The sequence below is a fragment of the Doryrhamphus excisus genome, linkage group LG13 (assembly GCF_037039965.1).
Source record: "Doryrhamphus excisus strain RoL-2023G ecotype Guam linkage group LG13, RoL_Dexc_Guam_v1.1, whole genome shotgun sequence".
Lineage (NCBI taxonomy): Eukaryota > Metazoa > Chordata > Actinopteri > Syngnathiformes > Syngnathidae > Doryrhamphus > Doryrhamphus excisus.
In genome coordinates, this window is record NC_136369.1 from 16,381,415 (window position 1) to 16,398,781 (window position 17,367).

The 17,367-nt window shown below is 40.9% G+C and overlaps 1 protein-coding gene across 2 annotated transcripts in view; it reads right to left on the bottom strand.

The window, feature by feature from the left end:
* The window catches only part of LOC131139141 (lysyl oxidase homolog 1), a 232,520-nt gene that overhangs the window by 14,193 nt on the left and 200,960 nt on the right, over nt 1–17,367 (bottom strand). The window contains exons 4-6 of one of the 2 annotated variants that reach the window (XM_078795859.1): nt 9,532–11,037; nt 1,946–2,054; nt 16–153 (exon numbers count right to left, since the gene is read on the bottom strand). In XM_078795859.1, coding sequence (XP_078651985.1) covers nt 16–153; nt 1,946–2,054; nt 9,532–10,624 — 1,340 coding nt within the window. In that variant the 5' untranslated portion in view covers nt 10,625–11,037. The remainder of the gene's footprint in view (nt 1–15; nt 154–1,945; nt 2,055–9,531; nt 11,038–17,367) is intronic. The other variant, XM_058088444.2, reaches the window with a different exon arrangement.

Genomic DNA, 17,367 nt, shown 5'->3' on the forward strand with positions numbered 1-17,367 from the left:
CTATGAAATGCTTACTGGTGACAGCTGTGCCACTCCCAGGTATGATGTGGCCTGTTGGGCATGAAGTCAGCAGCCCCCCTGTTCTTCACCCTCTGTGGGAAGCGCAGCAGGACTCGCGTGTCATAGTCCTTGGTCTCTGGGTCATAGGCGGAGCTGAATGGTGGACACATAAAAAAAAAAATGTTATGTTTGATTCCTATAACAATGCAGAACAAAGATTAGACGGAAAGATTTCTGGTAAATAATTCATCCGACAGATTACAACCATCTAGTTGGTGTTGAGAGGCAACCCGCCGATATACATGTGTTACGGGATTCACTTCTGTGCGAAAGAAGGAGGCGCTAACATCGAGCTAGCGCTGCTGACTGAAGATCCGAGCCATTCATCTTGCGCCGGCTTGTTGACATTGGCGTGTACGGCAAATTACAGCGGCCCATCTGGCGGTGATTGCTGCAAACTCAGACAGGATATGAAAGGGCTTTGAGGGATGGCTGTACGCTTGTGAGGAGACCATCGGGAGGGAGGAAGCAACGCCAGCGTGGGGACGACGCACTCGGTGACAAGTCAGTCAAAGGACCTCGGACCCTGGGGTTCCGAACATACAAATAAACTACAAACTCTAATGTTGAAAACTGTGTCATCTGTTTTTGTATTAGGTTAGTTTGACCAGATGGCTCTTTTTACCCATCCCTGGACAACATGGACCTCCATCGTCCTTTTGAAGGGAAACGCACCCAAAATCATGATGGCACCTCCTCTATTGTACAATATGGGAAAAAAAACTGAGCTGGGATCTCCTTGTCATGCCAGTCATAACCTTGGAAGCCATCAAGACCATAACGGTTACATTTTTTCTTTCTTCAGTCTCATGTTTGAGGCTCTTCTTCAAATTCCCAATGGACAATCTTTGTGGTGTTGTAGGGGACAAAGACTTTGAAGACGTTTTTTGTTTTAAAAACCCTTCTCTTGCTGATGTCATCTGATGGTTATTGGACTGCACTCGGCACCAGTAACAACCTTCGTTTGGCCTATGGACGGTCCTGTGTGATTTTGTTCTGTTCCATAGCTCTCAGGATCTTTGAAGACGTTTCAAATGACTACGTCCAACCTCGGCAAATTCCACGGTGCGAGAGACCTCTTCATGACCCTTTTTTTTTTGACCTATTCGATTTATAATCCTGAGCGACTTATAGCCTAAAAAACATTCTATGTTGTATGACTGATATATTCATATGTAAGCAAAGTTTACACTGAATAGAGATTCTGAGTCGTAGCAATTTTTTTTTTGTTTGGTTCAGTTCAAACAAAATTTGGGACCAACAAAAATCATCACTTCCTCGGTTTGCATGTATTTTTTCGCTGTTCTGTAGCTTGAATTTGTGCACTCATGTACTCATTCATGCACACTACATGTCAATCAGTACTACTATATGAAGACTCCTGTTGGGTCATGATGTCACGGTTGATATCAGTCATTGAACACAGCAACAAAGATTACATTCAAGTTCACGTAGATAGTCTGCATGTATTCTTCCGCTGTTCTGCGACTCGCAATTCCGTTAATTGCAGACTGTTCATGCAACCACGAGGCGGTACAACTGATTGGTTGTGATGCCATAATAAACATCCACACCAGTTTACCTATTTAGCACATAGCACCCCGTGAGTATTTATGAATTCATTAAATTTAGGTCCACACATTAGTATAATTATTTGATTTAGTCCAAAAGTTCAGAAACATGGACCTATTAAGATCGTTATCCTCCGTAATCTGTTGTTTTGGTGTTGTTGTCTTGCTAAAGGTCAACGGTGCATTAAAGTTAAATGTCAGTTTGCAATATAAATGCTTGGGCAGTCTGTGAGCATCGTTGTTTCCCCCTCCCCCACACCCAAAATCAAAACAAGTTTGACTCTTAAAAGCTTAATAAGAATTGATAACAATACCTTGAAAGGCATTTCTCCTCAGCAGCACAGCGAAGTGAGTACATGCGAGCTCTCTGGATGTACGTAGAAGCCTGGACGTAGTTTGGATCGGGAACCAGGTCTGGTAAACCTGATAAAGACAGAAAGAAATGATGTGTATACAATAATAATTATAAATACTCTATATGGTTCTACATGACAAAAACATCAAATCCATCAAATCTTGACAAAAAAAGGTCATAACGTCCTAAAATCTGAACAACCATTGAAAACTCAAGTTCAGTCAACCAAAATGTCCCCAAGAGCGCAGCAACGACTCATCCAAGGGGTCACAAAAGACCCCACAATAACATCCAAATGACCAAATTGGGTATATTTACTAATATTTATGAAACTAATATTAAGACCGGGGCTGCTCGGTGGTCATGTGGCTGTGTCTCCTCACAGCTAGGAGACCAGGGTTCAATCCCACCCTCGGTCATCTGTGTGTGGAGTTTACATGTTCTCCCCGTGCATGTGTGGGTTTTCTCCGGGTAATATTAACCATAATAATATGCTAGGCTAATTGGCGACTCTGAATTGTCCATAGGTATGAATGTGAGTGTGAATGGTTGTTTGTCTACATGTACCCCGCCTCTCGCCCGAAGACAGCACCCCCCGCAACCCTCAATTAAGTTAACATTAATATTTTCAAAGGTTTGTGTCTCCCATCCAGCGTAAAAAACGAACGCCAAAGTTAGAAAAAGAACACCATACCAATGGTACAATATGGCGGTGGTAGTGTGATGATCTGTTTTTTTCTGCTTCAGGACCTGAAAGACTTCCTGTGAGGAATTGATCCATGAATTGTCCTGTCTACCAACAAAATCCTGAAGGCGAATTAGTCTTATTTATATTGTTTAATCGGAGTGTAAACGTTAAAAATAATATGCAGAAGGTTGTAAGCAGGTTTTCTATGCTTTTCTATAAAACAGTATTTCATTCACGGATAAGGAATCCTACTTTGCGGAAATTCACTTAAATTCACAGTTGGTTCTGGAACCAATTAACCGGGATAAACGAGGGAGTACTGTATTTACATTTTTTAGTAGAATTCCAATCAAAATGGAGGTCGAACCGTTACCATATCAAAATAGGTACAACGATGTTATCTAACACTGATCATCTTTATAATATTTCTGCTATCCACCCCTACAATATCGCATCATCAATTTTTAATTCCCTGGCATTTATAGAAGCACAAATATACGACATAAGGGGCAAACCGTGACGATGTCGGCAGTTCAAAAATGGGTTGCGGTGCAGAAAGCCGTCGGCCACTAATTACTGTGCATTCCAGATGATTATCACGCTTTTCTAATGAGCTGCACCGAAGGCCTTTTTAGACTAGGAGTGACTTTAGGGTGATGGTGCCAAAGGGTCACACTTGCGTAAAAAATCGCCCAAACCAGAACAAAATATCACACACATTCAGCCTCTAACTAACTCGAGCTTGTTATTATTTTTTTATTATTAGGGAAATGCGTTATGCAGATGATGCTATGCTGTCTTGGCTAATTTGATGTTGATCTTCCCTGACTTGCATTTAAATATGAACCTGCCACTTGAGGTTAACCTTTAATAAAGTGTGCCTAGCTTGATGAGTTCTATCTTTGGGGGATACGTTTCAGCTTGGAAACATATAAGCTGTTATTGGAGGGCTTATTGGCATTCAGACGGTGTTGGTCATACTTAACTTACACAAGAGCTGAGAAGAATGGACGTGATGGAAGAAAAACAACAGCAATCTCACACTGCTGCTGTTGTGTTTTTTTTTAACTCGTTCAACACCAAAGACGTGCTTATAAACCCGAAGGGACGATCCCAACAACATATTTGTACATCGTTTATATTTTTATGCAAAGATGCATCCTCCGTGAATCACCAACTTATCGTGGTGGAGGCGTTTGAGTGCCCGAGTGATGCGAGGAGCTATGTTGTCTGGGGTTATATGATCCTGGTAGGGTCTCCCATGGCAAACAGGTCCTAGGTGACGGGCCAGACCAAGAGTAATTCCAAAGACCCTTATGAAGAAACGCAAAAGGAAAGACTGCACCTTGCCAGGACGTGGGGTACTGGGGCCTCACCCTGGAGTCAGGCTCGAGGGAGAGGCTCCCCGTGGGGACCGACCGGGTCCCAGCCCGAAGAAGCCACAAGGGATCTCCTTGTTGCATTGCATTTTGGGTGACAGTAAATGGTAATGGCAATGGTTTTATTTCATTTGAACATGCATCAGATTACAATTGAACGCATCACATTATCAGTTCACAGTTCCACATGTCCAAAAGGAGTAGGAAGAAGCAAAGCTTATCAAATCCTACCCCTCCATCTGGTACTTTTACAATCAGTAACTGTTACATTTGTTCACTTCCTGCTTTCTCAATATATTTTAATTGTTTTTTTTTAACTTTTTTTTTATCCTGTACCACAGTACAAGGTGATATGACCATCCAATGACATAATGGGTACCATAGTAAGTGTCAATATAGTGATATATATAGCACATCATGACTGGTTCAAGACTCTTTTTGTGGGTTTGTGGGTGTGTTGCTTATTTCAGGCAACTTGACCCTAGCCAGCGATTGGGCACACATTGACAAGCAACCATTCACACTCACCTTCACACCTAGTATGGAACAATTTATGGTAATGGTAATGGTTTTATTATCATTTGAACATGCATCAGATTACAATTGAATGCATCCCATAATCAGTTCACAGTTCCACATGTCCAAAAAGGAGTAGGAAGAAGCAAAGCTTATTAAATCCTACCCCTCCATTTGGTACTTTTACAATCAGTAACTGTTACATTTGTTCACTTCCTGCTATCCATAATACAGTTTAAGTTCAAGTAAAGGGCCTGGGCGACCTGGTCTTCGGCAACCAAATATGGTTCTTGGGACTAACCTCGACCCACAGTTTAGGTTCTTGAACCAAACTCCTTGATAGGGGCTGGACTTTGTTCTCCTCTGGAGTTGCTGCGAGGGAAAGGCGGCAAGATGGTATGGGAACGGGGGCCTGCTGACCTCGACTGATAATGTATCCGTACAGTGGAAGGAATACTTTGAGGCCCTCCTAATCCCTTCCATACCTTCCATAGAGGAAGCAGGATACAAACAAGGACAGTTCCATCACCTTGGCTGAGGCATCTGCGGTGGTAAAAATGCTCTTCAGTGGCAAAGCTCCAGGAGTGGACGACTTTCACCCTGAATTCCTCAAGGCTGTGTCAGGAACAGTACCTTTGGATTGGCACCCAAGGGTTTTTGGGTGTTGGTCCCCCTTTTTAAGAAGGGTGACCGGAGGGTCTTGTTTTTCTATTATTGATGATTTTCACACATTTGGAACTGGGTTGCACGGTGGTTGAGTGGTTAGCATGTTGGCCACGCAGTCAGGAGACCTGTGTTCGATTCCTTTAAACTTTTTTTTTCTCTTATCATATCAGACATGCCATGATGGACTCCACCCAGTGTGACGGTAATGTCATGTCGCGTCTCGTCAATGTAACCTTACTGATGCTGAGTGATATTATAATATTTGTGGATTTATACGTATATCACGTATACTCATGTTAGAGTGAGGGATCGATGTTTAAACCACAATTTTCAGCTATTTATTTTAAAATCTGCAAATTTGTGCGTTAAGGTTGCATTGCGGATATGCAGGGATGCATTTTACACAGAATTGCCCCAACATTGTTTATGGAAACCGTTTATGGGATGTTGAAAACGTAATGTTTGCTCAGTGTTTCACATCCAGGTGAGTCTTGCCATCATGACACAGTCTAAATAAAGGCTTTAGGTTCCTGGCTCCTATACAAACACCTCATCCCAGTGCTCCCTCTCTGAGGCAGATGTAGTAGGACAGGGCCACACTTGGGGCAGACCATGTAAACATTGTAAGAGCTGTGTGAGACCACAGCAGTTTTTTTTTTGTCTCTCTCTCTCTCGTTCTTGCTCTTCTACTCAGGAAGACTTTGTTCTCTAATCTTTTCAAATGAGAAATTGGGTCTCTCTTATAGGGATAAAGTGTTTGGAGAGACTAAAAGCTGATCGGCTCGCAACAGCATGTGACAAAGCCACATATTACGCTCTAAGTGGGACACGCTTTGGAGAACTTGGATCTCGCCGGGCGTTTTATACCAGTGAAGTAGTATAAAAAAAAAAAAAAAAAAAAAAAGGACACGCAGGCTGCCTTTAAGATAATTTCAAGCTTGAGACTGCATGAGCTGCGGAGGGAGAGACACATCCGAATATTTCACATTTATTGAGGTCAAAATAAAGACGAAGAAAAAGTGACTCGTAGTTTTAGTTCGGCTTTTTCATGATATGTCTCCGTGTTAGTTATCGTTGGTTATTGTTTATTGAGCAGTTGGCATAGGATCGGAATTTACGTACAAAAACAAATGGAACATAATTTGTTTTGGATTCTGATTAATTTTTTTTCCACTGAATATTAAGCGTAAAATAACATTTAACCTTTGTGATTATTGGAACATAATTCAAAATTAAATTATTACCACTAGGAAAAAAAATTCTATTATTATTTGTAACAGAAATTTAAATATGAATTTTGTATTATTTTTCTTTATTTTATATATATTAATTATAAACTGTATCATTTAATTTTTTACTGAAACGCAAAAATGGTGATTATTTAAACATGTAAAAAAATACTATGACCATTAAGATCCAAAATAATGTTTTATGATTTGGAAAAAAAATGCTTATTGTTGTTGTTATAGAATTGTAATTATTAATATTCGTGCAAAGGAATTTCATTTATTTGTGTGTTTTTGCACAACCTAACACAATTCAAAATGAAATTATTACCACTGTGAAAAAAATTCCATTATTATTTGTAACAGAAATTTAAATATTAATTTTGTATTATTTTCTTTATTTTATATATATTATTTATAAACTGTATCATTTAATTTTTTACTGAAACGCAAAAATGGTGATTATTTAAACATGTAAAAAAATACTATGACTATTAGGATCCAAAATAATGTTTTATTATTTGGAAACATTTTTTTTTATTATTTATATTTCTATACATTCATTGTATTTAATTGTGTTTTTGCTGTGAAAAGGAGGCATAAAAAATATCAGGAGTCAATAGCATGAAATTTTGTGATTATTTCAAATAAAAACATTACTATCATCATTACATTACAGTATAATATTGTAATGCTTATTACTTTATAGTAAATATTTACAGTAATATTTACAGTATGTAGACTGATTATGATTGTCATTAGTATTATTCCCCCGTAAAATAAACATTAACATGGTATCAGCCATGATGTAATTTAGATGATTAGTAGATAATTAGTAGTTTTCCTCTGTACTACCAGGCTACGACTAATGAGTGAAATAACTTAACACGCTTTGCAGCGGTCTTTTAATGAATTAATCAGTGCCAATTATCGTCTAATTATTCTTTTGTCATGATGGCCGGCGGCTTTGTTTATGAATATTAGAGGAAGGCCATGTTGCAGTGTGGTGCAAAGTGTGTATTTATTGTCATACACACACTTTTTAAACACGTCTTTGCCACAAGCCGTGCTTTTTTAAAAAAAATTCCATTCATAGATAAAGTAAGGCCACCAATAAACTGTCATCTACCGCTTAAATAAATGGATAAGCAGTACTCAATGCAACAATATGTTATCGTTTGACCCTAAAGTAAAATCAGATGAAAATACATTATCAGCAAATATTGCGTTGCTCTAAAATATTATAGGTAGTTGTAGGTATAGGTAGTATTTTTTGCTACAGCTATTATCATCATTGTTAATAGTTCTAATGCCCATGTCCTGTACACTATAGTCTACAGCAGGGGTCTCAAACACACGGCCCGCGGGCCAAATGTGGCCCGCAGGACACTAGTTTGAGGCCCCCGCCTTGATATGAAAGTTTAATCTGAGTGCGGCCCGCGCAAGTTTGATATGGATGCTGTATGGTATCATGTACCCAGAAAAAATTATTACGTTTGATTCATGTTCATGTTAAAGGTTAAATAACTGTTAATAGTTATCCTCCCTATCCGTGTGGAAGTGGTAAGTTTTTGGCTATTTAAGTTCAAAGGAAATAACTTGAAGGCTACCGTTTAGGTCGCTAGCTCTCTAGCTCTCATGTGTCTCAAGACCCTGCAGTTGCGCAATATGTTGTAAATAAAAAGAGTATAAATGTGACTATAGTCGTGTTTTGTCATGTCTACAGGGCTCTAATAATGCTTTGTTCATTTTAATCTGAAAAAAATAATTTTTCTACCCACCAATTATATGTGGTTTCTTAAGTTTTTATTATTTGCCGTTTTATTATTATTATTATATTTATTTATTTATTACTGATTGATTGATTTTCTTTATTCTTGATTTGTTTATTTATTTTTCATCTTATTTTGTGTAGAAAAATAAAAAGTAAGATATTTGAGAACAGTGGAATTTTTCTTGTAGAAAATCGGAACCAAAGCAAAGTTTATTCATTTTTCTGTTTTTAATAAATGCGTTTTTTTTTGTTTGTTTTTTTGTAATACCTAATGCGGCCCAGTCTCACCCAGACCCTAGCTCCAGTGGCCCCCAAGTAAATTGAGTTTGAGACCCCTGGTCTACAGTTTACGGCACACTAAAACAAAAAGTTAAACCAGCATTATTAAGTCTGAGAAGCTTGTTTTCATTGTCTTAAAACAGCCCAAAGGCAGGAAAAACATTGGAAATATTACTTTGTATGCATCAAGTGTTTTTGGTTTTTTTTTGGTAGATACGTATGTATACTCGCAGGGCTCGCTTGAGAGCTTGTGAAAAACAAGTTTATTGAAGTACTTGTTTTGGTACACATATTATATTAATTTCGACACATTTTTGACACATTTTGATAAGCTTTGTTTCGTCCTACTCCTTTTCAGACATGCTGAATGATGCTCATTGAAACTTGTGATGTACGTCAATGCGACTTGTTCAGCATGTTCGAAATAAACTCCACCATAACTCTACCTCGGAGACTCCTAAAGGGGGTACTTTCCATATTTCCCTCCCTTTACGGGAGTGCTGAATCGCTGTACAACGCTCCCCTCCTTTTTGCCTCTGCTTTCCAAGCTTGTTTACTCTTTCCAGTCCCCAAGTGCCAGAGGGAGTCCGCCCCCCGTTCCCCCCTTCTCGCCAGACCCAATGAGGTCACCCTCGCTGTTACCAAACTGCACGTGAAAAGCACAGAATCCCCCCACTCATGTGCAAAGACAGTGCTTCTTGTGTGCTGGGCTTTCTCAATGGTCCAGTTTTTTTTTTTTAAAACAGCACAAGAAGCAATTGGGTGACTTTTACATTGATTGCTCAAGACATCTGATAAACCTGCTGGATTCTGCATGCAAACTCCTACAAGGAATCATTATGATCTTCTCAAAGACAGAAATTCCCCCCAGTGGCTGCAAGTGAAGTCTTTCTGACTATGTGAAATATTTAAAAAGTCTTCTTCAAACACCCATCTCTCCCCCCGAGAGATCTATTCCAACTTCCTGAACAAAATGTGTACACTTTCCACCCGAAGCAAAAATAAAGCTTACTTTACCTCCTCTATCTTGTTGGTACACGCTCCCGACGTTGCTTTGCTCGATGGCAGAGTTGGGAGAGTTTCTTCCAGATGGGATGGGCTGAAAGAAGGGTGGCTGGGGTCTTCCAAATGGTGGGAACTGCTCATACTGAGGGCTGTGTACGGGTAGTTGACCGGCGCCTGGTCCAGACAGGTCCACGGTGGCGTCTGGTACAGAGGCAGCGGCGGCGGCGGCGGCGGACTCCTCGTTATAGAGACTGTGAGTGTATCTGCGATCAAGGCCGTCTGAGAAGGGCGGTTGTGCAGGACGGGGCGCCGCAGCAGGGTTGGACCCATAACCATAAGATTGATAGAATTGGTAGCTGTCATCTGTGAATTCAGAGGGAGAACCTGGGAGGACAGGAGCTCCACCTGGGAGTATGGCGGCACCTCCTGGGAATACAGGGGTGCCACCTGTGTAACCCCCTCCAGTGTACCCCAATCCGCCGGCATATGCTCCACCGCCGTAACTGCCACCAGGAACTGGCTGAAAGGGCGGCTCGTAACTCCGGTATGGTTCCTCTACATAACCGGGGTCAAACGGTACTGGTTGGTAGACAGGCTGCTGAGGGATGGGATACTGAGGATATGATGGGATGTTGTATGGAGATGATGGATACGAAGATGATGAGGATGTGGATTGCCTTACTCGGGTACCGGAGGATCCCTGAAAGGAGGTTCCACCTGTTCCCCCTGCGGTTCGTCTCCAGTTTTCAGGCACTTGCCCAAAACCGAAAGGATGCCTGGCCTGCCCTCGGATCGTCTCCGAGGATCCCCTCGAGGGCGCTTGCCTGCGCACGTTTCCCCCTTGAGTCCTACGGGGCGACTGAGGGCGAGTGTCCGCCACCACTATTGTGTGATCGCGGTCCTGGGCGGCGGTCCCAGCTGGAACATATTCAGATCCACTATTGAGCAGGCTGAACACACGGCCGTTGTTCTCCCATTGGATCACCTGCCTCCACGGAGTAGCCGAGCCATCCTGCCTTGGGGTCCGACGACTCTGGGTCGAGCGCTGGGCTTGTCCTGATCCGGCTAGCATGAACACGAAACTAACCACAATGACAGGCAACATAATGACTCCCCCTGAAAAAGCTTCTTCCAAGTCAAAACACCTGAAGCTCTGTCAAAAAAAACATCCCCTGGACTTCGCCTGTTGGTTGACTTGAAGTGATGCAGGGATTCTGCTCGGGTGCATCTGTAGTTCTTCCTTAGACAGCAATAGACGGTGAATCCAGTGCTACCTAAAGATGTGGTGCTCTGTTTAGCGTCGGCTGGTTGGCCTGTCAGTTCCTGTGCACTGCACTCCACTCCACTCTCCTGCAAGTTTCCTGATTGCTTACAATGAGCTGTGAAAAAAATCTCCAAAGTTTTTTTTTTTTTCTTCTTCTTAAGGCGAGGTCCCACATGGCCCTAGTGCTAGTGATGTTTCCTGGCCTGCAGCAGCCAGCCAGCCCTCTGTGAGGCCTCCAGAATCAACATTACCATCTGCAAAGGCATGCAGACATACAGTAAAATACACCTCATTGTGATACACTCACTTTTTAAACACGTCTTTGCCACAAACCGTGCTTTAAAAAAAAAATCAATTCATATAAAGATAAAGTAAGGCCACCAATAAACTGTCATCTACCGCCTAAATAAATGGATAAGCAGTACTCAAAGCAACAATATGTTATCGTTTGACCCTAAAGTAAAATCAGATGAAAATACATTATCAGCAAATATTGCGTTGCTCTAAAATAGCAACCCCAATAGTATTTTTTGCTAGCATCACAGCTATAATCATCATCGTTAATAGTTCTAATGCCCATGTCCTGTACGCTATAGTCTACAGCAGGGGTCTCAAACACGCGGCCCGCGGGCCAAATGTGGCCCGCAGGACACTAGTTTGAGGCCCCCGCCTTGATATGAAAGTTTAATGCTAGTGCCGCCCGCGCAAGTTTGATATGGATGCTGTATGGTATCATGTACCCAGAAAAAATTATTACGTTTGATTAATGTTCATGTTAAAGGTTAAATAACTGTTAATAGTTATCCTCCCTATCCGTGTGGAAGTGGTAAGTTTTTGGCTATTTGAGTTCAAAGGAAATAACTCAAAGGCTACCGTTTAGGTCGCTAGCTCTCTAGTTTGCGAGTTAGCATGTGTCTCAAGACCCTGCAGTTGCGCAATATGTTGTAAATAAAAAGAGTATAAATGTGACTATAGTCGTGTTTTGTCATGTCTACAGGGCTCTAATAATGATTTGTTCATTTTAATCTGGAAAAAATAATTTGTCTACCCACCAACTATATGTTTTTATTATTTGTTGTTTTATTATTATTATAATATTTATTTATTACTGATTGATTGATTTTCTTTATTCTTGATTTGTTTATTTATTTTTCATCTTATTTTGTGTAGAAAAATAAAAAGTAAGATGTTTGAGAACAGTGGAATTTTTATCAGAGCTTTTCTTGTAGAAAATTGGAACCAAAGCAAAGTTTATTCATTTTTCTGTTTTTAATAAATGCGTTTTTTTTTTTTTTTTTTGAAAACCTGATGCGGCCCAGTCTCACCCAGACCCTAGCTCCAGTGGCCCCCAAGTAAATTAAGTTTTTATTATTTGCCGTTTTATTATTATTATAATATTTATTTATTACTGATTGTTTATTACTGTCTTACAATGAGCTGTGAAAAAATCTCCCAAGTTTTTTTTTTTTTTCTTCTTAAGGCGAGGTCCCACATGGCCCTAGTGCTAGTGATGTTTCCTGGCCTGCAGCAGCCAGCCAGCCAGCCCTCTGTGAGGCCTCCAGAATCAACATTACCATCTGCAAAGGCATGCAGACATACTGTAAAATACACCTCACTTGTAACTTCTTAAATACTTTTCTCATGGTTCTGTACACAGATACGCCATATGTGAGCAACAGGTGTGCCTACGGATGGTTATGCTGTTGCTTTACCTTTTAAACCTTCGCAAAATGATAATAATCGCAAGCAGATGTGAAGCGTCTTAATTGGTAACAGCAGCATTCGGTCATAGAGAGTAACTATACTTACACAAGAGTTGGAACACATTGCTAACATCATGGAAACAAGGAATGAGGTAGAAGTCAAAGAATGAGTGAGGAATGAGGGTCATACATGTGCACGGAATTCTTCAAAAGGCTTGGATGCTCATGTCACATGTTCAAGGTTTTAGGATAAAGTGCTTGAAAGTGTTTGAAATTGCAACTACTCACTAACAAAGGACACATTATGGAAGCGGACACGTCAAGCATGTTTTTCATTAACTTCTTTCTTCGCAAGACACATCATAAAAAGTAAATATATATAAACACACATTTGGAAGTGACATGCATTAGTGGGGAGTTGCCTAATCACCTCTTTTTGCCTCCCGCTCAAAAAACAAACAAACCATAGACGTATGAATATATTGTTGGGATCAGCGCTTGGGATTATATAAAGTATAAATACATTTTTGGTATTGAATGTCGTAAATTTCATAAAAAAAATATATTTTTCATTTTTTATTTTATATTTTTTAAAGTAAATTTCATTTTTACATTTATTCTTAAAGTGACTTTTTCCACTTAACATGCATTAAATTCATTAATTTATTCATTTTCTACCGCTTATCCTCACGAGGGTCACAGGGGTGTTGGAGCCTATCCCAGCTGTCTTCGGGCAAGAGGCGGGGTACACCCTGGACTGGTCGCCAGCCAATCACAGGGCACATATAGACAACCATTCACACTCACATTCATACCTATGGACAATTTGGAGTCGCCAATTAACCGGAGCATCCGTAGAAAACCACATGCATTAAATATGACTTTTAATTATATTGTTTTAAATCTAAATTCATTTAAGTTTGTTTAAGTTTAAATATTTATCGGAATAAATCAACAGCCCATTTTGTGTTTTTTTTCAAATATATTTGATATTAAAATTAGATAACACATTAATGTATTAATAATTGATACCTACAAATTCTTAATGCTTAATAATCTATAAAATAAATAATAGTGTTTAGTTAATGTTGATCTCTGGCAGAAATTATGTCATAACTACATGCGTCCCGGGCAGTGCTGGAGCCTATCCCAGCTGTCTTCGAGCGAGAGGCGGGGTACACCTTGGACTGGTCGCCAGCCAATCACAGGGCACATATAGACAAACAACCATTCACACTCACATTCATACCTATGGACAATTTGGAGCCAATTAGCCTAGCATATTATTATGGTTAATATTATTATATAGAAACTAGACTATGACTAGCTCAGGCCCCACGGCTAGGAGACCTGAGTTCAATTCCACCCTCGGCCATCTCTGTGTGGAGTTTGCATGTTCTCCCCGTGCATGCGTGGGTCCCACATTCCAAAAACATGCTAGGTTAATTGGCGACTCCAAATTGTCCATAGGTATGAATGTGAGTGTGAATGGTTGTTTGTCTATATGTGCCCTGTGATTGGCTGGCGACCAGTCCAGTGTGTACCCCGCTGGGATAGGCTCCAGCACCCCCGTGACCTTTGTGAGGATAAGCGGTAGAAAATGAATGAATGAATGAATAGACTACGACTAGTTCTAGTCATAGTAGAATGTGTGGTATCAAGTTTAAATCCACTCTTAAGATGTAGTTTTATCAAAGTTAAGGATATGCAAATAGGATATAAACCACCTCCAAGAGTGTTTGAACTCAGATTAGTAGAACTTGTAGTTAAATTGATATGATATTCTTTTCTCCACCCTGATAACAATGTAGCTTATGAACATGTTAAAAATCTCCTCCCACCTCCTGACACACACACACACAATTCATTCCCTCGCCGCTTGTAGCACAAAAGACGTGCATGATCTCCTGGGCTAAGCAGCGTGCACCGTGAGAGCGCTATCAAAGCAGCGTTGCACTCCAAGAACCTTCATTTGCAATGTTCAGAGAAAGAGACAAGTCATTAGGAAACACGCTCACGTGGGAATGGAAGCCGCCTTCATGCTAAAGTGCACTACAACACACACCATCATGTACTCCACGACCCCCCAACCCCCCCTTGTGTTATCAAAATCAGCACTTTGGAAGGTGTTTTCCTTGGAAGCGGACTGCATAGCCACTGACCTCGGTGATGTCACAGCACAGCCAAGAAAGGGCAACATTCCACCAGGCCTGCAGCACTCAACGTTCTCTTTGTTTCCCGTAAAACACAACCCATAGAAACATCACCTTTAATTTATTTAGACAAACAACCATTCACACTCACATTCATACCTATGGACAATTTGGAGTCGCCAATTAACCTAGCATGTTTTTGGAATGTGGGAGGAAACCGGAGTACCCGGAGAAAACCCACGCATGCACGGGGGAGAACATGCAAACTCCACACAGAGATGGCCGAGGGTGGAATCGAACTCGGGTTGCATCATAATTACTCAACTAAATGAAAACCCAACATTTTCAACATTCATTCATTCATTAATTTTCTACCGCTTTTCCTCACGAGGGTCGCGGGGGGTGCTGGAGCCTATCCCAGCTGTCTTCGGGCGAGAGGCGGGGTACACCCTGGACTGGTCGCCAGCCAATCACAGGGCACATATAGACAAACAACCATTCACACTCACATTTGGAGTCAACTCAACAATTTGGAGTTGCCAATAAACCTAGCATGTTTTTTGGAATGTGGGAGGAAACCGGAGTACCTGGAGAAAACCCACACATGCACGGGGAGAACACGCAAACTCCACACAGAGATGGCCGAGTGTGGAATCGAACCCTAGTCTCCTAGCTGTGAGGTCTGTGCGCTAACCACTCGACCGCCGTGCCGCCCACCTTTAATTCTTGCAGCAAAAAGCATGCACGGCATCGGCATTCCTCGCTAGCAGGCCATTATCGTGCCAGTCTGAAATAATGCGACATTGAGCCAGGAGTTGACCGCCGGTAGCCAAGGGAATGAGGGATCATTATGAAGATAATGTTACCGCTAGCAGAAACACTTGTCACTTGTTGTCAAAGTATTCCATTACACCCTCCGATTGTTTTGAATTCTGAACAACAGCATTCCGAATAGTTTAGTCCAGTGTTTTTCAACGGCACATTTTTTTACATTTTGGAAAACAGTCTATAGGAGGAACGAGCTAGGTGTTGCCACACGGACCGATATTACATTGCTCTGCTAGTCTTTACGCCACAGACACTCGACAGTAGCCATGTTTTTACATGAGGAGTTTTTCTCTTTCCGAATGACTTTTCCGGAAAAAATGGTATACATGGAAAGGAATATTCCAATCTCTTGTCTACATGCGTCGCTATAATCAACCAGAATAGTCAATGGGGCATGCCCAGTAAAACGTAAACACCAACATCACGTGATACCGACTTCCCCGAGTTGTTCTTTCACTTAGAGACTTATGGACTTGTGAATGGCGTATAGAAGGGTTTAGATTCTGTTCCACAGATGGCGCTAATGCACACGAAAGCTGCTTGCCAACCGCCAATAAACAACAGAAGAAGAAAAACACCACGAAGAAGAACGCAGTCTGACAACTTTCCGCTTGAGCGGGTACAAGATACCTCAATCGAATTCGGGAAAGGAATATTCCACACCTGGGAATCCGATTATATGGTGATGGCGATGGAGATGGCGCTAATGCACACGAAAGCTGCTTGCCAACCGCCAATAAAGTACAGAAGAAGAAGAAGAACGCACCCTGACAACTTTCTGTTTGAGCAGCTACAAGATATCTCAATCGGATTGGGGAAAGGAATATTCCACCCCTGTTAATCCGATTCGGATTGGCACTATTCTTTTTCGGAATGAGGCGTATACAAAGGTTACATTCTTTCCGTTTGAGCAAATAAGCCAAATGCAATTGGAATATTTGGGTCCACGTATACATGGCTATTGACATAATATTTGCAAATGATGATTAATAAATGTTAATTATGAAAAGTGATATTGGATAATTCCTCACGGCACACCTGACAATTTCGTGCCACGGCACAGTGGTTGAAAATCACTGGTTTAGTCACGTTAAGAACGCAAAAGAGTGTCTCTAAACTTTTGACTGGCGCTATAAATATTGATGCATCGTCATTAACATTCATCAAGGTGTTTTTGAAGACTTTCCTTCAGAGGGATTTACATCAAGATTTAAGTGCATGTCAAAGCCTTGTTTTCACTTTCAGTTTGGCAGCTAATGATGCACTTTTTTTTTTGGTGATGTAGCTCAAGGCTTGTTTTGGCCCTCCACGCTTAATTACAGATTGATCCCAAAGGATTTTCTTCTGCTAAAGAAATGGCTCGAAGAGAGATTCAGATTCGTCTTGAAATGCTGTCACTGGAACATTCCAGTAAGATTAGTGCAAGGAGGTTGTGAAGAAGAGGTTGCTTGTTTTTGTGTGTTGCTGCAGTATGCGTCGTTACAATGCGTGCCCTGAAAGAAGACTTTTTTTTTAATGTGAGTGACTGTGCAGAATGGGATGTAAGCCCAGGGAGGGAACACGCTTTAGATGTACAGTCGATGGGAATGATTGGCACATCTGAAGTCCAATGAGGTTGTACAACTTGGAATTCAAAAGTCTGAAAGACTTTTAAGATGGCTTAAACGGCAATTATCGGCTTACTGTGTATCCTAAAAGGGTTCATTCTGGGAGTGGGTTTTGCCTTTTTGCATAGTTTTTTTTGTAATACTTTTTCCAAAAGTACTGTGTGTTAAAAGTAAATAAAAACAGGAAGCATCAGCACATTACTCATCATCAAAGTTAGCAGTTCTTCATTTTTTTTTTTGTAATAACTCCTCCAAAAGTATATTAGAAAATAATACTGTCCTGTTGTCCCTCG